Source organism: Podarcis gaigeae, assembly GCF_964106915.1.
Source record: "Podarcis gaigeae genome assembly, chromosome: 17".
Lineage (NCBI taxonomy): Eukaryota > Metazoa > Chordata > Lepidosauria > Squamata > Lacertidae > Podarcis > Podarcis gaigeae.
This window is the reverse complement of record NC_139694.1, coordinates 34,313,727-34,339,201: the sequence shown is the minus strand read 5'-3', so window position 1 is coordinate 34,339,201 and position 25,475 is coordinate 34,313,727. Positions and strand designations below refer to the sequence as shown.

Genomic DNA, 25,475 nt, shown 5'->3' with positions numbered 1-25,475 from the left:
AACTAAACTATGTGCAATATTTTCATTTTTTTAAAAAAAATTAGAATCCCAGTTATCCACAGTTGGATATAAGTATTTGGTGGAAAAAGTAGAGAGGGGGCACCTGCACACCTTACAGCATTTGAAGTGATGCGGTTTGGGGTTTTATAAAAGCACTTTTGTAGACAATCACTTTGCAAAAGCACTTTGCTAGATAGCATGAGCCAAGAGTGCCAACTTGATTACATATTGGGAGGGGACAGGTGAGCCCCGCCCCACATAATTGATCACAAGATATGGCGTATGCACATCATTTTGACCATCAATTTTTTTTGGGGGGGGGGCTCCAGTCCCCTCAAATATTTTGCAGGGGTGGAAGAAGAGACTTTGGCCCCTTGGATCCTCCTATGGCACGAGCAGCTGATAAATCGTTGCCATATGTGTGTGTCCTCTGTGACTAGCACATCATTATTTGTCTCTTCAAGGCCCACCACACCCTACCCCGCCCCCAAACCTGGAAAGTTTCCTAATATGCTCACAGTCAACAGTAACACAGACTGCGCAGGCTCCGTTTGATGCTCAAAATGGCTGCTGTAGGGGCATGCTGCCACATCACAAAATGGCTGCCACGTCTAAAAGAGCAGAAAAGGTGACGAGAGAGGGCCGCAAAACATTAATGGAGGGGGAAAGTGCATATATTCACGACAAGCAGGGTGGATTTGATTTAAATCAAATCGATTTAAATCACTAGTCAGTTTATATTTGGACAACTTTTCTGCTGTTCTTTATTGGAAGGAGAAAAATAATAATTTCCTTAATAACAATTTAAACAATTTTTTAAACTAAAACAATAACATTATAGCATATGCATCCATGTTTGTTAACTGATGTGGTTAAACGCTTTTTAAAAAATAAAAACCTTAGACTGAGTTTTAGCACATATGAAAAACTGAAAACAAATCCTTATTTCCTGATGAATAGCCTTTGGACTATAATGTAACTTAAATAGAAAACTATCTTTAGAAAGATTTTCCCTCCAAAAGCATTTTATTTTATTCTTTTCTTTGTATTCTCTTGTTTATGCTCGTACTTTACATTGTATTCTCTGGAATTCAAATGGTAATACAATGTAGGAAACAAATGAAGTAATAAAATTCCATGAAAAGCCACACAGCATCTAGTGCAATGTGTTACAATTGCTACAGGGGGCAGAAAAATCAATAAATGGTGTTAGTAATTGTGAAGTGGTGGTGGTGGGGAGTTAGGGAAACACTGCTTTTGATTATTACACTGCCTTAAACTGATAGGTAGCTTGTTTCAGATATATTAGCTGGATTTTAAGTGCATTCCAATAGGATATATACTGTTAAATTGCTTGCTAGTTTCAGAATGGCCCCGGCGGCAAGTTAAAATAAAGACGTCAATACGAAGATAGTCAGTCCTTTCCCCAGTAAAAATACATTTAAAAGTGAGGTGCCAGTACACATATATTGATAAAAAAGTGCCATGGGTGCCAGCACAAAATGGCTGTGCATACTGTCACATGCACAAAAGTGACTGGCCAATCTCTCTCCTCTACTGCTTTGAGCTGCCAATATTCTGTGATAGCTGAGTGGAACCTCCATATTCAGCTGCAGTATATCCAGGGCTGGATTTAGGTTTGATGAGTCCCTAAACTACTGAAGGTAATGGGGCCCTTTATATGTCCAGCTGTCCTTTGTCAACAACAAATTGTTGCTGGTTTTTTCCCCGTGTTGAATATATGCTATATGGTAATTTATGGACCTAATAGGTATCTAAAGCCATTTGCACATAACAAAATATGTATTTTATCAAAGTAATTATTACAACCAGTCCATGCAGAATGTAGGCACCCTATATATAGAAATGAGCAAACCAGTGATATTTTAGGGCGCAGGCTAGCAGGTGGGGCCCATTACCTACATCATAGGAGCCCTACGCAACACAAAACACTTGCTGTATGTAGGTTTTATTTTATTTGCTTTTTATTTTATATTTTGGAAACGTACATCTAGGTTTTTTTCCCCTTTAATTTTTTTTGGGGGCCCCCAAGAGAGTGGGGCCCTAAGCTAAAGCTTGTTTAACTTATACGTGAATCCGGCACTGAGTACAGTATACCTCACTTTGAAGTTGCTGGGGATAACCAGCCTCAACATATCGGAACTGCAAACTGCATGACGTCAGAGCGGGATCCCTCCGTTCCATCCAATGGCGAGTCGCGCTGAACAGGGGCGGGAACTTTAGGGGAAAAGCCATTGACCTGCAGCTCCCGGCGAGTCTTGCGGGGTCTGCGCTGCGCTAGTAAGGAGCGTGTGAATTGCGGTTGTGGGGACGGCGGGTCGGGGGGGTTTCTCTGGTGCCGGCAGGGCTGCTGAGCGTATATTGCCCAACTCTGCAGGGGGTTAGGCTAGCGAGGTTGGCGGCTTCACCGCCGTCCTATTCTTCCTTTATATAATATACCCCGCCTTTCCCCCTGCCAGGGACTCAAGGCGGCTTACAGATAAAAAAAAATAGGAGCAGCTAAAGGATTAGTGTGTGAGCATTTTATCAACGAGATAAGCTTACGGGGGATTTCAAGTTTTGTTTTGCTTTTTAAAAAGAATAGCTTTTTATTATACGCTATGGATGCTGTGTGTGATTGTGTGTTTGAAGGGCTAGAGGGGTGTGTGTGTGTGTGTGTGTGTGTGTGGAAGAGAGAGAGAAAATGGACGTCATGCCCTGTTCCCTAACAGTATCAGCCACACCTTTTCCCATATGTTATTATTATTATTATTATTATTATTATTATTGCTGTTATTATTATTATTATTATTATTAGTGTCTCTGTATCCTTCTGTCTGGGTGGGTGCAGGAAGTGACAGAGATATTCTTAAAAGTAGGAGAACAGTGGCAATAATTCTGCACTGGGAAACAGGCAAAGCTTGAGTAAAAAACAACAAGCTTGCTGCCCTCTAATATAGGTGCCTGAAACCCCTTTAAACATGGAAATTTTGGTGCTGACTTCTTAAAGGATGAAGATTGTGCTTGCAGGTTCCCCTTTGAATACTAAAGTAAAGTTAATAGCTTGAGGGAAGGTGGTTATGAAGGTTGCCAACTTCTGCCTGGTTTGCAAGGTGCCTGTGCCTTTTAAGCAGAAATTCCGCAGGGCAAGTTTTCTCCCCACATAGAGATGAGAAAAGCTTGTCAGGCAGCTGTCCTATAAGGGCTCTATTGTATGTTTTGCCTTGTTTGTGTTTTTATTATTAATAAAAAGTGATGTGTAGGCATCTTAATTAATATTTGGATATTTTTAAAAATGCGTACATTTTACAAAGTAGCAAATGCATAGCTAGGACTATGTCCAGAAAAGTTTACAAATGTGGGGTGGGACATTTGGGAGGGATGCGTTCAAGACTCTGGCAGTGTTTCTCAAACCTGGGTCCCTGGCTGTTGCTGGACTACAACTCCCATCATCCCTAGCTAGCAGTACCAGTGGTCAGGAATGATGGGAGTTGTAGTCTGACAACAGCCAGGAACCCAAGTTTGAGGAATGCTGTGGGGCCATTGTTTACAGTGGCAAACCAGCTAGCATCCTTACAGAGTAGACAAGTAAAATATGGCTTGGCAGGCAATCTTAATAGTATGGCCTAAAATGCTGATAAACTCCAGGCCTTCTGTCCTAGGAAACAGGCAGCATTCCTGAAATGAGCCTTCACCAACATGCAGATGTTTTAGTCTGATTCCCATCAGTCCCAGTCAGCCAATGGTGCTGGCAGGGGCATTTGAGAATTGCCTCATCCCAAACATCTGCAGGGCACCAGCTTGGGAAAGGCTGCCTTAAATTGACAGAAGCATGGGGCAAAGGGCAGGATTTGCAGAAGCCACCTGTGTGACAGAGCTATTCTGAGGCAATCTGATGGAAAAGCATTGCAAAATAATGTGTGGGGGAAATTACACACTTTTCTGAATCCCAAAAACCACGCTTCAGGACAAGTGTACGGCCTCCAAGGTTGTGCTTTTTCTTTTTACCTAAATTCAAAAGCTCTCTAGAAATTCAGTGCATAAGCAATGTGAGGCCCTGTTACCTAGAGGGACATTCAGTTTTCTCAGTCATCCACCCAGCAAGTAAATTCAGTACAGGATCAAAGTTTTAAAAATGAATCTGTATCTGCTAGCAACTGGTCGTGATTATTAAAATAGAATTAATGTGTGAGTTCTTGCAAGAGAGCCAGAAGCATGTTGACTAGCTGGGTGTAGAAGAGCTCAGATTCCTGTGTCACTGCTGCATTGTGGACCTTGCAGGCGTGTCAAAATAATAATAATAACTCTTAGTTTCTTTCTAGATTTCTAGTGAACCCCTGGTAGAAAATGGAAGCCTCAACTGCACCAGATACTCCAGGGGAACAACTATTCACAGGTAACTGTGCGGTTACCATTTGGTAAGGCATCTTAGCTAGAGGTGTTTGCCAGAGTTTCTAACTTTTCCAGCATTTCTCATTTGATTAATTTCTTACATTTCTATCCCATCCTTCCTCCAAGGGTCTTAAGGAAGCAGTGTACATTATTATATCCACAGAGACACATTTTTATCCTCATAACAACCCTGTGAGGTAGGTTAGGCTCAGCGAGAGAGTGACAATCTCAAGGTCTGCTTGAGATAGTGAGGCACCAAATGGCCTGTGCTATAGCTGGCGGGAGAGCTACTCTGTTTTTCTAGGACTATTTCCTCCTGGACTGATTCCTCCTTGAGGAGCAGGGCTCCTGGCTCCTGGACCTCTGGGCCTTTATCTCTGCAGCCTTGTACCCTACAGTCATTTCCCACAAAAAAGCTGCACTTGTTTTATCTATATGTCTGTGTGTTCAGGTATACAACTGATGCCACTGAAACTGCTGTCTTTAAGTGGCTGGTTCACATTCAAGCTTGTCATTATACCAGTACAGGGGTACCTCTAGATGCGAACGGGATCCGTTCCAGAGCCCCGTTCGCATCTAGAAGCAAACGCAACCCGTGTCTGCACTTGTGCGGGTCATGTTTTGGCGCTTCTGCGCATGCACATGACATCATTTTGAGCGTCTGCCCATGCTCGAGCGGCAAAACCCGGATGTAACGCGCTTCGTTGCCACGGAGCGCAACTCGAACCCGCTCATCCCGAAGCACATTCAACCTGTGGTATGACTGTATATTACTGAGTGCACAAATATATGGGTAAAGAAGCTCTCTCTCTGTGTGTGTGCGTGGAAACCGGTGTTCAAAACTCCTACTGTTCTAGACGCATTTTGCGACTGGGAATTTCATTAGAGCAAGCAGTTTCTGCGCTCTGGGCGCAATACTGCGCCTAAGATTTCAGATTAAAACTGCAGAGTGGAAGGAAAGGAGGATGTTTTTCTGCCTTCCCACTTCCAGCTACTCTCTGAAGACTGGAGAAGAGACCCTCTTAAGAATATATGGGGGTGTGCAGGGGAAGGACTAGACCATGTGGAAAATGAAAATAATATTTTAGCTGCAGTTCATTCATTTTCAGCTTTGTATTCTTGTTATAAAAAAGTGCACCTAGACATTCCACTGCTGCGCCCATAACCTCAGCTTAAGGTGCCATTTAGCTCCTGGCTTCCATATCTCAGTTTCTAACACGGGTGCAGATGCATGCATGAAAACGCCAGCTTAGCATTCACTCCCACACTTAAGCTGCAAGAGACCTTCTTCTGTCCTTTGGATTCGCAGAGGTCCATCCTGCTAGTCTGCATCCTACCTACAGCTCAGGCATCCTTTGGTTCCTCTTCCACCTACGTCTTTCCGCTGGACCTTCCTGTGTTATTACTTTGTCTTCTTCCTCACAGACACACAGTTCTTCGTTTCCAGCTATGCTTCTGAGATGGGCCTCTTTTCAGCTGATGGGTGCAACCCAGCCTGTTACCCTGACTCTGGGGAGCTTCTGGGAGGCCTTGGTGGCCTGGGCGATGTCGTCTGTTGGAGTGACAATGTCGATCATTGTATCTCCTACCTTAACAAGGTGAGCAATGGCCTTGGGCAGGAAGGCCACTGTGTGCGAGTCAGGACTGAGCCTTTTACCGGGAAGGAATCTACTTTTCCAGCTGTCTGCTACTATCTAGTTTGGTGATGTCAAGCTGCAGGTATAACAACTGAGAGGTTTCCCTCGCTCCCGTGCAAATTGCAGGGTAGTTGGGGTCTTTGTTTTTTGTTTGCATTTTATGTATTTTTATTTTGTACTTTTCAAGCTTATACATTTCATAAATTTTATACATTTCACTATTTTTACAATCCTTTTGACATTTCAAAGCTTGACTTCTTTCCCCCTCTTTCTGCAGTTCCTGTTTTTAATATCTTCTGCATATCCAGATTAACTTAATTTGCTCATTGATTCATCTTCTTTAAATATATACTCTTATGAAACTGCAGGTTATTACAACAATCCTGCCAATGTTTTTATCTGTTTATAATTAATGTAATAAACCATTACCATTTTTTTTAAAAAATATATGTTATCTTGATTTCTTTTTCTTCCAGTAAGTTTCGCCATTTCTGCATATTCCATAAGTTTTTGTATCCATTCTTCCTTTGCTGGGACTTCTGCTTCTTTCTATTTTGGGGCAAGTAACATTCTTGCCGCTGTAGCAGCATACATGAATCAGTTTTTATACATTTTAGGTAGTTCTGTCTCTATAATTCCCAAAAGAAAAATTTCTGGGGTTTTTTCCCCCAGAGGTTATTTTGAACATCCTTTTCAATTCCCCATATATCATTTCCCAGTAAGCTTTAACCTTAGTACATGACCACCACATATGATAAAAAGAACCTTCTTTCTTTTTACATTTCCAACACTTTTATGATTTAGATTTATACATTTCAAATTGCCGGGTAGTTTTGAGGATGCGTCAAAATTTCTATTGAAACTGAGCTGTATGATAAATTTGGGGATATCTGTCTCCTGCAAAGGGATCACAGAAGGGTAGACTTCTGGTGTGCTGGTAGGTAAAGGTAAAGGGACCCCTGACTGTTAGGTCCAGTTGTGGCCGACTCTGGGGTTGCGGCGCTCATCTCGCTTTATTGGCCGAGGAAGCTGGCGTACAGCTTCCGGGTCATGTGGCCAGCATGACTAAGCCGCTTCTGGCGAACCAGAGCAGTGCATGGAAACGCCTTTTACCTTCCTGCCGGAGCACTACCTATTTATCTACTTGCACTTTGACGTGCTTTCGAACTGCTAGGTTGGCAGGAGCAGGGATTGAGCAATGAGAGCTCACCCCGTCACGGGGATTCAAACCGCTGACCTTCTGATCGGTAAGTCATAGGCTCTGTGGTTTAACCCACAGAGCCACCCATGTCCCGGTGTGCTGGTAGGCCCCTGTATAAGGACTGGTTAAGAAGATGGTGAAAGCAAGTTAACCAATGAGCCAGGAGAGAAACTGAGTACCTAATGGTAAGGTGGACAGAACCTGGAGAAAAGCAGTTGCAGTTAAACAGTCATTGGACTCCTTTAGTGACTCTTCTCTCCTTAACTACCTTCTCTACCTAGGAACTGGTGATGCTGGGGCTTCCTGCGTTATATAAGGATGATGGTTCTGGAGATGGTGTTGAGCACGGCTTTGACCTCCTGGCGTTAGTTAACGGTACTTGCAGACTGCTGAATCTCTACCAAGGTGTGTCTGCCAAGGTGGGTGACCTGGAGGCAGAGGAAAGGCGACGGGCTGGAGAACTGGACTATCTGAGGTCGCGGCATGGTAAACTCAAGGTCAGAGCTCCTGGGTTTTTACTCTGTTCATCCCATAAGTGCATCTCAGCTTGTTCATGCCCATTCTCTGCATTTGGGTGTCTTGGGGTAGAAGAGGGGTCAGCAACCTTTCTGATTCGCAGTGTGGGATAATATTGTCCTACCTTTCAGGTTTGCTGTAAGAATTACTGAGATAGCGCTTCAGAATGTTCAAAGTGTTACCTAATATAATTAGTGCCTTTTAACTTCTGGGTTTTCTGTGGACTAATCATGAGCTTATAGGAAATTTTGTGAGCGCAGCAAAAAAAAAAAAATCACAATTGATAAGGAAAAAAAACTTCCACTGAATAATGAATAGTTCAAAATATTTTTTCTGTGTAATGGCAACTAAGAAATGGGTGAGGCAGAAGAAGCTGTATCAAAGTGTCCCTGCTCAAGGACACTTTCTGTACAGTATGAAACTCTTAAATAGTTTACTGGAACAGCAACTATCTGGACTGAGCAGTACAATAACATGCTGTCTCTGTTATAAATTAAACACTGTTTACTCTAAGCAGCAGCAAAAAGATCATACAGGGTTAACTGTTGTATGATCATCTATTTTCCTTGATCTTTAGGGGTTCTCAAGGATGAGGAGAGGCCTAGCATGCTGCAGTGATATAAAGTAGTGGACTTACTTGTGAGCACGCTGCTGGTGTAGGGAGCCACAGCCAGTTGCTCAAGTTCTGTTTACTTCTATTTGCTTGTGTATTAAATTTATATCCTGCCCCTTCCTCCAAAGGAGCCCATGACGTAGATAAGCTTGTGGGTAGCTCCACCAGCCCCAAATGCCAGATTTGGACACCTACCTGCAATAAGAGTATTAAGTATTAAGAGTATTAAGAAAAAACTGCTCCTTTCCCCTTATGGGGTATCCAAGAGCCCGTACAGAGTCCTCAAGTGGGTCCCCTATCGGTAGGAGAATATAACAGAGGCCAACCAGAGTATATTGAGAAGCAAAGCGGCTAGTAAGCATGATATTTATTAAACTGTTGCAACAGGGTCCCCACTCATCACACGCAGGAGGGAGGAGAACCCTGAACAATGGTGTGCAAGCCCTTATACAGACTTTTGAAATTGCCCACACTGTAGCCCAAGAGCACCCCCCTAAAACATAAATACATACATCACAGAAGGAAGCGGTTTACAGCAGAAATCCTGTCTGCCAGGATACCTGATAGTGGTCACTGATTGCATTACCTGGGCAGCCTGGCCATTCTTTTGCGATGGTTAATACTTTAGTTCCTGAATCCAGGTCACAGGCTCACCCTATTCACACACAAATACGCCCTTAAGGCAGGTAAGCAAAAGACAATGGGGAGGATTTCCCATTTCCTTCCTCCTTGCAGAGGAATATTTGAGGTCAATTTGGGAGAGTCAAAATGGCTTGAGGATTGCTCTCCTGTACTATTTCAGACACGTGGTTTATATACTTAGGTATGTGTTTGCCTTGTACATTTAATTTATATTTGAGACTTTAGAATTCTTATAACAAGAGGAAGGGCCCGGCTTGCCCTGTCAGGTAGCAGGCTCAGTAAGGAACCAATATTCAGCCGAAAGCAGCTGTGAGCCTCTAAAATCTGTTAACTTACCTGGCTGTAATTAAGGCTTGTTCCTGTCTTAACTGCTCATGCCACACACCTGGGCTCTGAAGCAACACTTAGCCAAAGCATGAGTTGGCCTTCAGCAGCGTGGGAGCAGGAGGAAGAGGAGAGCAGCTGCAACCTTCACTCTAGGAATAATAATAATAATAATGGGTAAAGGTAAAGGGACCCCTGACCATTAGGTCCAGTCATGACTGACTCTGGGGTTGCGGCGCTCATCTCGCTTTATTGGCCGAGGGAGCCAGCGTACAGCTTCCAGGTCATGTGGCCAGCATGACTAAGCCGCTTCTGGCGAACCAGAGCAGCGCACGGAAACGCCGTTTACCTTCCCGCCGGAGCAGTACCTATTTATCTACTTGCACTTTGACATGCTTTTGAACTGCTAGGTTGGCAGGAGCAGGGACTGAGCAACGGGAGCTCACCCCGTCGTGGGGATTCGAACCACCGACCTTCTGATCAGCAAGTCTTAGGCTCTGTGGTTTAACCCACAGCGCCACCCGCATAATAATAATAATAATAATAATAATAATAATAATAATAATAATATATTATTTATACCCCACCCATCTGGCTGGGCTTCTCCAGCCACTCTGAGTTGCTTCCAACAAAATATTAAAATACCGTAATACATCAAACCATCCGCTCATTTGCAGGAAGCCATGGTTTGGCTTAGCATTATGTGTGAACTGGGCCTATATAGATATTTGCTTGCTTCCCTACAGACTTATTAACCCATGCATCATCCACCTGCCCTGTTCAGCAATATAATTAGTGGGGTGCTTTATCTTTTGGGGGTGGGAGGTGCAGGGAGAGAGACACGGTCTTTCTTCCCTTAATTCTTTACACCTCCTGCTTCAGGACCAGGTGGAAGCTTGTGAACAGGAAATTGCAGCTGTGCAGAGCAAGGAGCAGGAACTTCAAAGCAAGAACAAGCAACTGAATAGCATGCTGAAAGGAGAAAAGGATGAAGTAAGTGGAATGAGGGGGGAAACGACTGAATGAATCTTGGCTTTCTAATGCTGGGGATGGAAAATCCAACTGGCAACACTTCTCATTAATTGACAGCAGGAAAAGAGACTGGTGGGAACAGAGGAGGCCAGCTGAAAAGAGCATCACAATAATGCAGTTTGGACATAATAAACCCCAGCTGAGGCTCCTCTGTTGGTCAAAATTGGGTGTAGCCTTTCCAAGGTTCTCCAAACCCATAAAATGGCTCAGGACCCCAATTCCTCAAGGACCGCCTCTTTCCATATGAACCTACCCACACCCTGAGATCATCTTATGAGGCCTTCCTTCATTTGCCTCCTCCTTGAGAGGTCCAGAAGGTGGCAACACGAGAACGGAGCCTTCTCTGCAGTGGCTCCCCGTCTGTAAAATGCTCTCCCCAGGGACATTCGCCTGGCACCTTCATTATACATCTTTAGGCGCCAGGCAAAAATGTTCCTTTTTAACCAGGCCTTTGGTTGATCTGGTTTACATCCTATGCCCTTTTAAAATGTGGTTTTTTTGGTGGTGGTGGGGCTATTGGGTGGTTGTTTTTATTTTTATCACATATTTTGTGGTTCTATATCTTGATTTTATTCTGTGAACCGCCCTGAGACCCCCGAGTAAAGGGTGGTATATAAATTCAATGAAGAAGAAGAAGAAGAAGAAGAAGAAGAAGAAGAAGAAGAAGAAGAAGAAGAAGAAGAAGAAGATAATAATAATATTTTTTTAAAATAATATTTATTAAGTTTTCAACAAGAAAAGGGTTACAAAACAGTAAAAGAAAAACACCAAAAAAATACAGAAACCAAAAATAAACATAAAGAGAAAAAAGAAAAAAGTAAATCCCTCTTTCTAATATCTTACCACTCATTTACTTATTTTCATGACTTCCTCACACCTCCCTTTTTTGTATTCCATTTAAAAATTTGTTCAGCAAATCCATACCCTCTTAATTTACCCTTAATTGTTTATCCTCACATATTATAACTTCAAATTTTTGTCTAATATCAATCCATTCTTACATATTCTTGTAAGAAAAAGAAGAAGAAGAAATAATAATAATAGTCCAGTCTTTCTCCTGTTACCAACAGTCTTCAGTGCTACATTCCCCATGACTGAGAGAATTCCTACATGGTTCTGGCCATCTCCTCTGCTTTGCCAATCAAAATAATCGGTACCATTAGGTCACATCCATTAATTTCTACAGGAGGGGGTTCAACGTAGCGCTAAGCAGATCACACCATCAGTGCACACATTTCTGCTTGCCTGGTGGAACACTCTGCCCTCTCCTCCTGCTACACATGGTTTGGCTCTCTGAACCCTACAAACCAATTTTGGTGGGGAGAGGGAAGCCCTGGTTGGGTCTACTTAGTTGAATACTCTAGTCTGAGTAAAACTTAGTTGAATACCACTCAATATTTTTTTCAACCCCATTTATATTTCATGGCTACCTCTTCTTTCCACCCAATGGGTTTGTGGCTGATGATGTTAAAGCACACATTTAAAAAACATAAAATGGCTCAGGACCATGAGCTACCCCGCTAAGCAGGCTGCTGCTGTGGCCAATTTAGCAACTCCTGCACATGCATGTATGTGAGGATGAATAGAATAAAAGGCAATACAAGTTGACCAGCTGTGATATATTGGAGGGGAAAGTCTGGATAGACTTTGGGATTGCTTCCCGTGTGCACTTGTTAAGAACACAGAACTTTCAACGGGGTCAGACGAAGGGAGTTGTGGTGGGTCGCTAGCTGATAGCAGTCCGCATTTGTCTAAAAAGATCGCCAAGCTCCTGAATGCGCTGGCCAACCAGAAGAGCCAGCACAGCCACGAAATGAAAAGAAAGGAACAAGAGCTACTCCGACTCAGGGAGAAGATGAGCCAGCTGGTGACTGACAAGAAAGACAAGAGAGGAAGTAAGTGGGCAAGGGAGCAGGGTGGAGGAGTGTGGAAGTTCAAGGCAAGAGAACTTCATCTGGGCATGTTGAAAAATTCCTTTTGCAACTTGAATAATGGAAAGTGGAGAGGTTAGCATATAGAATCATAGAATCGTAGCGCTAGAAAGGACCCCAAGGGTCATCTAGACCCACCCCCTGCAGTGCAGGACTCCGTATACTGCTTGCTCTAGCACAATTTGGATTCGGCTCCAAGAACCTGGCTGTGGGGTCTGGGGAAGGGGAGTTCTGTCCTGGGGCTGGGGGCAAGGAAAGAGATGGTGTAATATTGATCTCCTACTCAGGCTAGTCTTGCTGTCTCTAGCAATTGAAGTCCTCAACACCCTGCCCCGGGTTGATGGTAGAAGAGCAACGTGGAAAACCGGGAAAACGCTTGGCAGGTGAGTCACAGGGACCTGTTTGTTAAGGACCCAGGGGCTTTAAGAAGTGTGTGAAAGAACTAGCTGCACACAGAAATGGATTGGCTAATCTAGCGCACCGATCTTCCACTGGTGTGTTGGGACTTGCTAGTGGGTCACAGCCTTATGCGAGGTGGGTAATAATATTTATATGCCACTCATCTGACTGGGTTGCCCCAGCCACTGTGGGCAGCACCCAACAAAATATTAAAAACACAATAAAGCATTGACCTTTAAAAACTTCCCTGAACAGGGCTGCCTTCAGATGTCTTCTAAAAGTCAAATAGTTTTTTTTTATCTCCTTGACATCTGACAGGAGGGCATTCCATAGGGTGGGCGCCACTACCGAGAAGGCCCTGTGCTTGGTTCCCTGTAACCTCACTTCTCACAGTGAGGGAACCACCAGAAGGCCCTCAGAGGTGGACCTCAATGTCTAGGCTGGACGACGTTTCAACAGAAGCACTACCACTGTCCAAATGTATGGTAGAATATTAAGAAATGGATCCCCAAATGCATGTTTGGGTTAAAAGTGGGTCATAGGTTTGGAAAGGTTAAAGGTAGCTGATCTAGCTGATAGGAACATGGTTATTTATTTAGTTATCTACCAAGTCAGCCTTTGGTCCAGCTAGCTCAGTTCTGTCTGCATGGACTGCTGGTGACTCTATAGGGTTTCAGACAGGAGATTTTCCCTAACCCATCGCTACCTAGAGCTTCTGGGTATGGAACCCCAGGCCCTTCTACATCAGGGATGGGGAACCTATGGCCCTCTAGCTATTGCTCCCATCAACTCCCATCAACCTCAGCTACCGGGTCTCATGGTCAGTAATGATGGGAGCTTTAGTTCAACAACATCTGGAGGTCATGCAGGCTAAGTATGCCTGCTCCACGTGGCATTTTTTGTGTGGGTCGTGGAGGAAGAGACTTTCCTTCCTCACCCACCCACCCACCCTCCCAGCCTGCATGGAATTCCTGGCTGCCAGGTAAATTCTTAAATCCAAGGATGGGTTATCAAGAGGTGGTAGATGTCAAGAAGTCCTACACAAGAGTAGGGGTCTGGCAAAGACACATGCCCGACTGGCATGTTCTCTCACTCCTGGTCATTCGTTTGGGAGATTCAAAATCTTTCTCCAACCTGAAAATCACAGTGACTGATACCTTAGAGACATCAGCACACTTCAGGATCAGCAGAGTAAAGGCAGTCAGCGTACGGACTCAGTAGCGCAGCATTTGGCTAAACTACATTTATTTACATATACACACGCAGAGCATTGTAACTCAGCTCCTTCCTCTTCAGCATCAGACAGCAAAGAGAGAGAACAAAGGACAAACGTCCTACATCATGGAAACACAGTAATACAAGCATCCTGTCTCCGTGACTTCCCACAATGTGGAATGAAAACATACACCATCATGTGATAAAAACAATCCCATGACTGCAGCACGGGAAATGAATCCTAACGGTGGATAGCTGTTGAAGATCACAGGGGGTGGTAGTCCTGAGCCAGGTTTAGGCTTTGGAAGGCAGTATCCATCTTCCTTTATTTCTTCATTCTCCTTTCTGGCAGGAAGGAGGAAGAGCTCTACCGTACCCAGCTAGCCAAGCAGGAACGGCGGGAGCAGGGCCTGGCTTTGGAGAATGCCCAGCTGAAGCAGCTGCTGGGCCAAGTGGGCCAAGATGTGGAGCAGCTGTTGGGGACTGACACCGCCCGGGTAAGAGTTTTGTGGGGCTCCTGGCTGGCAGCAACTGCCACCGCCACTTAATAATAATAATTTTATTATTTGTACCCCGCCTATCTGTTTGGAGGGACGCGGGTGGCACTGTGGGTTAAACCACAGAGCCTTGGGCTTGTTGATCAGAAGGTCAGCAGTTCGAATCCCTGCAACGGGGTGAGGTCCTGTTGCTCAGTCCCTGCTCCTGCCAACCTAGCAGTTCGAAAGCACGTCAAAGTGCAAAGTAGATAAATAGGTACCACTCCGGCGGGAAGGTAAATGGTGTTTCTATGCTCCGCTCTGGTTCTCCAGAAGCGGCTTAGTCATGCTGGCCACATGACCCGGAAGCTGTACGCCGGCTCCCTTGGCCAATAAAGCGAGATGAGCGCCGCAACTCCAGAGTCAGCCACGACTGGACCTAATAGTCAGGGGTTCCTTTACCTTTACCTTTTTATCTGTTTGGATTGACCCAGCCAACCTGGGTGGCTTCCAACATAATACAAAAATGTATCAGAACATTACTGTATATAGGGCTGCCTTCAGATGTCTTTTGAAGGTTGTATATCTACTTATCTCCTTGACATCTGATGGGAGGGTGATCCACAGTCCTCTGACTTCTCTGGTGCTCAGCTGCTGCTTTCTCTTCTCCAGGATACAGATCTAAGCTGCCCATACAAAGCCTTCCAGGAGCAGTGGAGCAGGCTGAAGAGCAGCCTCAAGACCCTTGGGGGTCAAGGTATGGTTTTGGAAGCTGCAAGTTCTTTCCTCTGATTTTTTACTCCCATATCACATTGTACTTACCCTCGGAATTCCCTGGGGAAAAGAGGCACCGGTGATGGTCGCAAACAGGGCCGGATTCAGGTTTGATGAGGCCCTAAGTTACTGAAGGTAATGGGGCCCTTTATATGTCCAGCTGTCCTTTGTCAACAACAAATTGTCGCTGTTTTTTGTGTTGAATATATGCTATATGGTCATTTATGGTCCTAATAGGTATCTAAAGCCCTTTGCACATAACAAAATAGGTATTTTTATCAAAGTAATTGTTGTACTTATCTTATATTTTGGAAATGTATATCCAGTTTTTTCCCCTTTAAATATTTTGGGGGGCCCCAAGAGAATGGGCCCCTAAGCTACACTTGTTTAGCTTATACGTAAATCTGGCACTGGTCGCGAACATAGATCGGATGAGATTCCGAAAGGATTGCGCACATTCCTGGAGGATAGCAGCTATAATGGTTCCTCTGCATACAGCAACTTCTCTGTATGTCAAATGCTGGGATTACACAGGGCAAGGTCTTTTTGCTTCCATAATGGGTGTGGAGAGAGAAGCTGGCTGAAATCCACACTACAACATTTGATTGCATGTCTCACCCGGTTCCGATGTTGGCTTATGTTGGTTCTTAACATTGTTCAGTTCAGGGATGACATGTGCAAGACCTTAGCAGCGGTAAAACACAGCATGGAACCTTGCTTGCATAGCAGAACGAAAGCTTGGTTAATGGGCCTTGTTCTCTTGTGGTATCAGCAAGCCCCCTTTTGCCTGAATTGAAAAGCCAGAAGTCGTCATCAGCTCAATAAGAACCAACAAAGGTGGTCTGGCTGACATTTTTTTGTAGTGTTTTGTTCAGCTTTGATTCTGGCTGGAGCTAATTCAAAAGCAACAAGAACCATAATCCTCCTATGATGCCTTTTGCTCATGAAAGTTTACTGGCAACAAGGACACTTGCTTATATCAAAACTTGGTGCATTGTTTCCACTAAAATGCAGCCTTCCTTAGCAGTGATGTTTATAAAGCAAAGGCGTGGTATGTTAGGAACGCAACAGGTGAAGCTGCTCTGACCTATCAGATTGCCTTAAAACACACCTGAAAGGGTGTGTTTGTATGTACACTGTTATCTTTAAAAATATTGCATACAATAACGAACTGATCCAGTTTTCAGGTTTAAAAATACACAAGGTACTTTAAGAACTTTACAAACCCCTGTGAGGTGCATCACTGTTTATTCCCGTCTTGCAGTGGAGTCTAGCTTTTCAACTCTCTTCACCAAACCATACTGATTCTGAAATCTTTTTAAGTGCGGCTTGAAGCCTGAAATTACTTTTTAACATTTTTGGACCAACTAGGCAAGCTGATGCGTTGGAAGTCCTGAGTTCGAATGTTCCAAAATCTGTGTCTCTCTTGTAGCTTCCTTCTCTGAGCCTCCTAGTGCTGAAATGTTGGGCTCCATAAAGACACATTCCTGCTTTCCCTTTCCCTCCACAGCTGTCTATGCTGCTGATTCCTGCGTATCTGAGGGAGGTGGGCAAGACCCTGTAATCAGCGTGACGGATCATGAGAAGGAAATCATGAAGCTGAAGGGAGAAATTGAGGAGAGCAGAGTGCTGATTGCATTGCAGCAGCAATGTTTCCAGGTAAAGGAAAGATTTGGTCAATTTTGGCCCTTCTCCAGGCTCTCCTGTCTGCCCTCTGCAGGTGGCAGGGGTCAGCAACCTTTTTCATCAGGGGTCTGGTCCACTGTCCCTCAGACCTTGTGGGGGGCCGGACTATATTTTGGAAAAGAAAAAAAAATGAACGAATTCCTATGCCCCACAAATAACCTAGAGATGCATCTTAAATAAAAGCACACATTCTACTCATGTAAAAACACCAGGCAGGCCCCACAAATAATCCAGATGTGCATTTTAAATAAAAGAACACATTCTACTCGTGTAAAAACCACGCTGATTCCTGGACTGTCTGCAGGCCGGATTGAGAAGGTGATTGGGCCGCATCCAGCCCCTGGGCCTTAGGTTGCCTTTCCCTGCTTTAGGCAGCCACAGGAAAGGGCTGTTTGTACTCAGCACCTGCCCTACATGGTGGGGAGCCTGGGTCAGCTATGGGCATTAAAGCAAGCCCACTCCACCTGAAGCTTTATCCAGTAACTAGGCATTTCTCACACAGTTTTAAAGCTCTTCTAAAAAAACCCCATAAGGTCTATAAACTTGAAAACTGAGGCTCTCCAATAATAACTGGATTCCTTGTGCATTTGAGCAGAATACACACATAAATGTCCCAGTACAGTATTTGTTATTGCTGCAAGGCACGAGGCTCTTGTGAACTACAAGTACGCATCGTGCAAAAATATGCTTGCTGCACTGAGAAGGACAAGGAGCGGTGCCCAGTGGATTGATAGATGATGTGCCAAGGGCTAAAGTTTAAAGCTGTGCCAGAGCCTTCAGCTTGCTGTTGACACATTCCCGAGAGACCCTCTTCCTAGTCCTAAATAGGCATATTTCTGGGGGTTTTGGGACATGCAGGTGGGTCTCAGTAGGGAGACAGTTCATGCTGGAGAAGGCAGTCCTTCAGTTATCCTGGCCCCAAGCCATAAAGTCAATCCCAGCATTTTGAACTGTGCCTGGAAACGAATTGGAAGCCTGTAGCAGTTGAAACACACAGTTCTAAACCCTAACCCTTAGCCATCACCCTTGGCTCACTAAATTGTATCAGGCACTCTCATTTCCCTCTTTCTTTGGTGCAAGCTGGAAAACACACCAGAAAAAATATAGTTTAGCTTTGTGCCTGAACCTAGGACCGTAGTTTGTTCCGCCCTAGCAAGCTTTGATTGCTAGCCAGCCTAAAGCCATAGTTTGTTGCAGTGAAACAAACCACAATCCTGGGTTCAGACATAGCACCAAGCCATCCCCTTTGTGGTTTGTTTAGCCAGTTGTGCAAAGTGGGAGGGCTTAAGCTGCATGGACCAGCACATAGCCTCTGTATAGTATGGTTTTATAAGCCAGGATTTATAGCTTAGTTATGTTGCAAGTTAGCAGCTCTTGCTAACAGCCTTGCTGCAATATTCTGAATCAGTTGAAATTTCCAAGCACTCTCTTCAAAGGCAGCCCTGTTGCAGGAATCCAGATGGGATGCAATTTAAGCGCGTGTCACCCTAGCCAAATGTGCAGCCTCAAGGAATGGGCATAGTTGGTGCTGATACATAAGCATCTAAGGTGATAGCAAAGTCCAGAAGAATCCCCACCTATTTTCAAGTGGAAAGCTACCCCATCAAAAATCAGTTACACACTTCTGAGTTGGCTCTGCTAACCAGGAACACCTCTGTCCTGTCTGGATTAAGCTTCACATTGGCCACAAGAAGTCTACTGCTTTCTCTAGGGCTCAGTTCAGAACCTCTACGCAGCTTTTCCATGAAGTGAGGGGGGAAAAATAGAGTGTGGTGTCAACAACATACTGAGCTCCAAACTCCTGGGTGCTTCCTTGCAGTTTCATATAGATATTACACAACTTGTGGACAGCATCCAATGATCATGGCCAGCACAACCTTCTGAAATTGACACTCTCAATAGTCAGGATGGGCAGGGGATGAGTGTGCATGTAGCTGGCATCACATCTCCAGTTATCCTGCCCAGATGCTCTGGCTACGCAAACAAAAGATAGAGCAATAATAATAATAATAATAATAATAATAATAATAATAATTTATTTATACCCCACCCATTCGGCTGGGTTTCCCCAGCCACTCTGGGCGGCTCCCAACAGAATATTAAAATACAATAGTCTATTAAACATTAAAATCTTCCCTAAACAGGGCTGCCTTCAGATGTCTTTTAAAAGTCTGGTAGTTGTTTTTCTCTTTGACATCTGGTGGGAGGGCGTTCCACAGGGCGGGCGCCACTACCGAGAAGGCCCTCTGCCTGGTTCCCTGTAACTTGCCTTCTTGCAGCGAGGGAACCGCCAGAAGGCCCTCAGCACTGGACCTCAGTGTCCAGGCAGAACGATGGGAGTGGAGATGCTCCTTCAGGTATACGGGTCCGAGGCCAGCAAGCAGGTGCCAAATGTCCACTGGAAGGGGGAGGATTTGCAAAGAGAGCATTGGAGAGTTTGCTTGGGCTGACGTGGGGCAATCTCCTTTTGGAGGAGGAAGTTGGAGGTATTCTAAGGTAACTGGAATTCATCCTAAAGTATTGAATTCAGTAGGACAGGTGTCTGAGTACACATGGAATTGCAGCAAGTCTGACAGAAGAGCAGGGTTCTTTCTGTGAGTTGGTGCACAAATAATTGGGCTGTGGGAAAAGGTTTATGACTTGTACTTACAGGCTGCTGTTTGCAGACTTTATATGGCTGAACCCCACACGCCATCAGCAGCAGGTCCTTGTGAAATTTCGTCCCTTGTTAGTTCAGCCTTTTAGTTCCCTCTACTGGCTGAATCATGTAGCACCACAAACTGCCTTCTTGCAAGGAGCAATGAGAACCGTAGTTCTGACTATAGAATTACCAGCACCAGCACCAAACTGTGGTTTCCAGGAATCAGTTACTAGGAAACGCATGGCTGTTAAAACTGGGGCAGAACCAATGCAAGTTTGTAATGGAGACATGCCCTGTTCCTACTCCCCTTGGTAGAAAGCTCTGTAATCGGAAAGGGTGGCTCGTTTATTTGTTTACAAACTTTACTGAATTATTTTTTTAAAAAATCAGTTACCAAACATGTTATCTTCCAATACAAATAGATGTACAGGTGTTAAGTCTTGCATTCAGTCATCCACATGGAAGGGAGATTACTCTTGTTAATAAATGATATAAATCGAGTCAAACCCATCTTTCTTTCGTATTCCTCTTATCACCTTCTGATAAGTGAGTTAAGCGTTCCATAAATGCTATGTTTTGCACATATTGGGCCCAAATTTCTGTGATGGGAGGGGGCGGTTTTTCCCCCAATTGTGAGCAACTATTTGTCTCGCTGCTCATAAGAAAGAAGGCCAATGCTTTATGCTTGACATTTTGGATTGGTAGCATTGGCAGCAGGGCTAATATGGGGTTGGGTACAAGATGTTGCCCCGTAATGGTGGACGACAGTGAAAAAATCCGTTGTTTCTTCATTTCATTTTCCCACCCAAAGTGACATGTCTCCTCCTTTCAGGAGCAATTGACTGCTGCCTCCAGTTCAGAGCTCCCAGCTCACCTGAAGGGATCTTATTTTCTGGAGGAACAGCAGTTGCTGCAAGAAGAACAGAATAGATTTGAGGAGCAAAAACAAGCATTTGAAGTAGAGCGGAAAAACTTCACGGAAGCGGCCATTCGGCTAGGGTGGGAGGTAGGCAGCTACTTTCCAGAAGACCTGATGCCAAGTTGCCACCTTTATACATTTTTAACAAGCAGCAGCAATGCCTCCTTGAGAATGATGAAACACGGTAGGGCAGATGTGGGCCTTCCATATGTTTTTGGGCTCTGAATCCCATCAGTCAGTGGTCAGGGATGATGGGAGTTGTAGTCCAGCAACATCTGGAGGGCCCAAAGGTTCCTCATCCCTGATAGATTCATCTTCTTAAAACCCCACCCTCAAGTTTATCCACAGAGCCTAGGGCTTGCTGATCAGGTCAGCGGTTCGAATTCCCGCAACGGGGTGAGCTCCCGTTGTTCGGTCCCAGCTCCTGCCCACCTAGCAGTTCGAAAGCACATCAAAGTGCAAGTAGATAAATAGGTACTGCTCCGGTGGGAAGGTAAACGGTGTTTCTGTGTGCTGCTTTGGTTCGTCAGAAGTGGCTTAGTCATGCTGGCCACATGACCCGGAAAAACTCTGTGGACAAATGCCGGCTCCCTCGGCCTATAGAGCGAGATGAGCGTCACAACCCCAGAGTCATCCACAACTGGACCTAACAGTCAGGGGTACCTTTACCTTTTATTTCCCCAGGAACAAACACAAAGTCAAATTGCTTTCTCATTGTCTGGCATGTCATGTCAGGGAAAAGGCTAGACTGGGACCCTTCTCTTGAACATCTAGTTCTTTGCATGGAGAGACAGAGAGAGAGAGGGAGAGAGAATAAGAATGAATGAATGAATGAATGAATGAATGAATGAATGAATGAATATGACAGAGAGGATTATTGTGAGCTCCTAGAATCTTAAGCAGTATAACTCAACCACAAGTTGATCATCTCACTGAGCTTTGGGCCATGGAAGAAGTTCTGAGTGCTCTCAAGATGACTGAGAGATTGGTGGAATTCTGGAAATAGATAATAATCTGTCTTCTTTTCTTCTCCTTGGCAGAGGAAGCAGTTTGAGCAACGCAAGGCCCTATTCTTGCAGCAAGGATTCTTGTCCTCGTGGCCAGGATTTGATGTGAGAGATCCTACCCGAAGGCTTTCTGCCCCAGTGGCTGCCAGGGGGGTGCAAGGTAATTGTCTCCATCTCTAGTATAGCTTCAAAACACATGGCAGGTGTGTTCTACTGTGGTTACGCCTGTGTTTTCTGTAGTACATATGTAAAGGCAGAAATGCATAGAAATCCTGTCTGTCCCTGTCTTCGGAGGTATCCAAAAGTATTATTGTCTTGTGTGTTTGCTTGTTTATTCAATGTGTGTCCCACTTTTTCATCCCACAGTGCTAATGGTCTTGTGTTTTGCAGAGTTATGCTACAGAGTGTTGCTAGCATAGGCTCATAGATCTTGATGTCTAAAAGCCACAGAAATGGGAAACTGCTCCATGGGATGCAAAGTTTGGTTTGGTGCCATCTGGCCATCTGCTGCTGGAAAAAGATTGCAGGACTTGATGATGATGATGGTGGTGATAATTGTCAGGAAACTGCCATCAGGGCCAGAGGGAGAGAGCGGGCTCCAGAGGGATTCCAGAGAGTGTCCCAGGATGGGGAGAGGCAGCCCATCTTCTGGGGAAGGGAATCAGCGTAGCACCAGTGGAGAAGGGTGGCAGATGGGGGAATCGGCGAGGCAGTCCCATGACTCCTTGCCAGGGACCAGCAGGGAGAGTAAGGGCCCTCCGCTGCCCACACCCTCCTTGCGCAGAAGGCTTCGCGCAGGGAGAGTAGGCGGAGACTAGATGTCAAAGAGCTTCTTTGCTGGAAGAAGTTCAAGAAACGCCCACTGACGGATTCTGCCAGTGATTGAGACAGCCACGGGCAAGTGGCTGTCCGGACAGAAAAGGTTCACTCAGGCAACCCAGCCAGGTGTGGCGCCGGTTTACGCACGAGCAACCCCTAGAACCATTACAATAATGTATTAAATTTGATGGACCTTTGGTGTGATCCCTTAGGGCTTGTCTTGACATTCTTAGCTGCTTATGTGGCTTTCTGCTTTGTAACCCTTTTTCTTTCCTTGACCACAGACGAGCATTTGCTCAAACAAAGGACCTGGAACAAACCCATCTGTACCCCTTATCCAAAGGTCATGATCACTCCTTGCTGCAGCCCAGTGCAGGTCTTGAGAAGAAAACACCTTGCTTCAAACCCAACCAGCCCCACCATGTGCAGGCAACAGCCGCTCCTCCCAGATGACTGGTAAGGCCATCATTGCTCCTGGTCTAATCAGGCAGCAGGATGGGGGCTGATGGAGATCCAGTCCAGACTTGGGGATGACCTTCCAGGCGGACTGAATTACCCAACATTGTCCTAGCCCTTCATTGCCTTATGCAATGGCTGAGGCTTTCTGTATTGCTAAAAGAGCCCTCTTGTGAGTTGTTGACCCATGCCTGTTTGTTGCTTACATCAATAGTTGATAGGATTGGACATAGTAACTGTAACTTGTGTACAGTGGTGCCTCGCAAGACGAAATTAATCCGTTCCGTGAGGCTCTTCGTATAGCGGTGTTTTCGTCTTGCAAAGCAAGCCCATTGACAGCTTAGCGGATTAGCGCTATTAGCGGTTTAGCGGCTTTTAGCGGATCAGCTGATAAGCGGTTTAGCGGCTTAGGAAAAGGAGGGGAAAGGGGGAAAAACCCCGCAGGAACTCGCAAGACATTTTCGTCTTGCGAAGCAAGCCCATAGGGAAATTCGTTTTGCGAAGCGCCTCCAAAACGGAAAACCCTTTCGTCTAGCGGGTTTTCCGTCTTGCAAGGCGTTCGTCTTGCGGGGCACCACTGTATTTATGAATGAATGAATATGACAGAGAGGACACTTGCCTCTGTTTCTATAGTTTGTCTATAGGGATGGAAGGCATGAGTGCCATTATCAAAATGTCAATGTTAAATTTTTTTGGGTGGCAATTTAAATAAAAATCAGCTAAAATCAAAACAAATAAATAATGCCCTCTTGTCCATAAATAGGAAGGGAATTTTGGGATTTGAACAGCCTACACACAAGGAAGAATGGGCATACAATAACCACATGTGTATTGATTCACTTATTATTTGGGTCTCTTTCTTCTAGGCCAGCTTCTCCTCCACAGCTCTGGCAAAGTAAGAGGAGCTGCCAAAACACAGCTTGCCAAACTGAGATGTCTGTGAAAGATGAGCTCCAGGGTGACCTTTTAGAACGCTTCCTGGACAGCTTCCTCTAGGGATGCTCTTAACCTTGCTACCTGAGTGGGTTTTTGGTTTTTTTTTAAAAAAAGTTCCATTTCAATATATTTTGCTGTCTTAGTTATAAGAAGCTGAAATGCTAATGCATGACTCCTTAACCTCAGTAGAACTTACAAGAGATGGCTTTCCCTCATTTGGAACTCAGTTTATTGCTTCTGCTTAGGAAAAGCTGCTAATGGGAATGAAAGATGCAATTGAACTGCTTTGTGTGCAAGTATAGAAGTGATATAATCATTGCTGGTAACTAATGCTGGTAACTGGGCACTTGAATTTTATTTGTTAATACATCTGCTCTTAGGAGTGTAATGTTAATGCCTATTTCCCCCCATCTGTATCCAAGAACGTTCCAGTGGGGAAGGTTTTTAAGAATTTACACGTTAAGCACCCTGTTATACCTCAGTTACCTCTTTTTAAAGTTTTTTCTTATTTTTGTGGCCATAGAATTGAGGGTTTCTTCACGGGTTCCTATCTCCTTATAATAAAAATGTGTTTTTAACCATATGTGGTATCTGGCTTAATTTTGGAAGGGTTTTTGGAAAGGTATGCTTCCTTGAATTTCAGAGGCCTCAGCGCAGCTAATACTCTGACTGACGTGGCTCAGGTACCATGAGAGAGTTCAATTCAGTGTTTGGTCTCAATGCAGCTTTAACCAGCTTTCTGAAGCTGAGCGGGGTCTGGTCAGGACCACCTAAGAGTTAGCGACATGTTGACACCTTGGGTTCCATAATGGAGGAGAGGTAGGATTTACTGTATTTTTCGCTCCATAAGATGCACATTTTTCCTTCTAAAAAGTAAGGGGAAATGTCTGTGCGTCTTATGAAGCGAATGTGTGGTCGATCGCTGGCTCCCTTTCCAGCCTCGCCCCCTTGCCCAGGCCTCCATTGTTGAATCTTCTACAGACGGAGGCTGTTTGTTTCCCCAGCGACATGTGACTGGCTGATTAGATTATCTGTCTGGAAACTGTAGAAACAGCTCCCTTCATTTCCTAAAGAAGCTGCAGAACTGTGAGTTGAACCCCATAAAAACAGGATTTTTCCCCTTTGCAAAGTAAGCTCAACAACTTTGAGCTGATCCTCAAAAAAATGGGCTTTCCCCCTTTGCAAAAGAAGCTGCACAACTGTGAGCTGATCCCTCCAAAAACAGGGCTTTCCCCCTTTCCTCCTCTAAAAGCCAGGCGCGTCTTATAGTCAGGTGCGTCTTACGGAGCCAAAAATACGGTAAGTGCGAGGGGGGGGGGAAGTACCATATTTTTTGCTCTATAAGACTCACTTTTTCCCTCCTAAAAAGTAAAGGGAAGTGTGTGTGTGTCCTGTGGAGTGAATGCAGGCTGCGCAGCTATCCCAGAAGCCAGAACAGCAAGAGGGATTGCTGCTTTCACTGCGCAGCAATCCCTCTTGCTGTTCTGGCTTCTGAGATTCAGAATATTTTTTTTCTTGTTTTCCTCCTCCAAAAACTAGGTGCGTTTTGTGGTCAGGTGCGTCTTATGGAGCGAAAAATACGGTATGTTCAGACATAGGCCATAGCTATCTCTGCCATAGTGCAATTTGTGGGTGGGGCCTGAAATTCAAGTGCCTTAATCCAGGATACATGAAGGGAGTGTTTGCAGTGATCCGAGTGTTGGATTTCCAGGTGTATACGATGCTCTTGCAATTATTTCAACCCCCTTTCTTATTAGGCCTTTGGCTTTATTCAGGGGCGCTGACTTATAAAAAATATTTGGGGGGGCCCATACCGGGGTCCTGCCCCGGGAAGTTTTCTAAATTTTAGATGAAAATTA

The 25,475-nt window shown here is 44.7% G+C and overlaps 2 protein-coding genes across 8 annotated transcripts in view; both read left to right on the top strand.

Annotated features, from left to right (window-relative positions):
- Positions 1-25,475, top strand: part of IL27RA (interleukin 27 receptor subunit alpha) — an 818,781-nt gene that overhangs the window by 142,260 nt on the left and 651,046 nt on the right. The window lies entirely within an intron of this gene.
- On the top strand, positions 541-24,195 carry LOC310834796 (afadin- and alpha-actinin-binding protein-like). 5 transcript variants are annotated; one of them, XM_083719146.1, is made up of 14 exons: positions 541-628; positions 4,323-4,396; positions 5,818-5,990; positions 7,512-7,727; positions 10,208-10,318; positions 12,117-12,252; positions 12,596-12,671; positions 14,255-14,399; positions 15,051-15,135; positions 16,663-16,811; positions 20,312-20,485; positions 21,439-21,565; positions 22,509-22,680; positions 23,547-24,195. In XM_083719146.1, exons 2-14 carry the CDS (start codon positions 4,348-4,350, stop codon positions 23,674-23,676), a joined length of 1,743 nt encoding a protein of 580 aa, XP_083575272.1. In that variant the 5' UTR covers positions 541-628; positions 4,323-4,347; the 3' UTR covers positions 23,677-24,195. The 5 variants fall into 5 exon arrangements, with proteins under 5 accessions (XP_083575272.1, XP_083575274.1, XP_083575271.1 ...); XM_083719148.1 differs by lacking the exon at positions 541-628 and adding an exon at positions 1,468-1,664; XM_083719145.1 differs by lacking the exon at positions 541-628 and adding an exon at positions 2,252-2,301.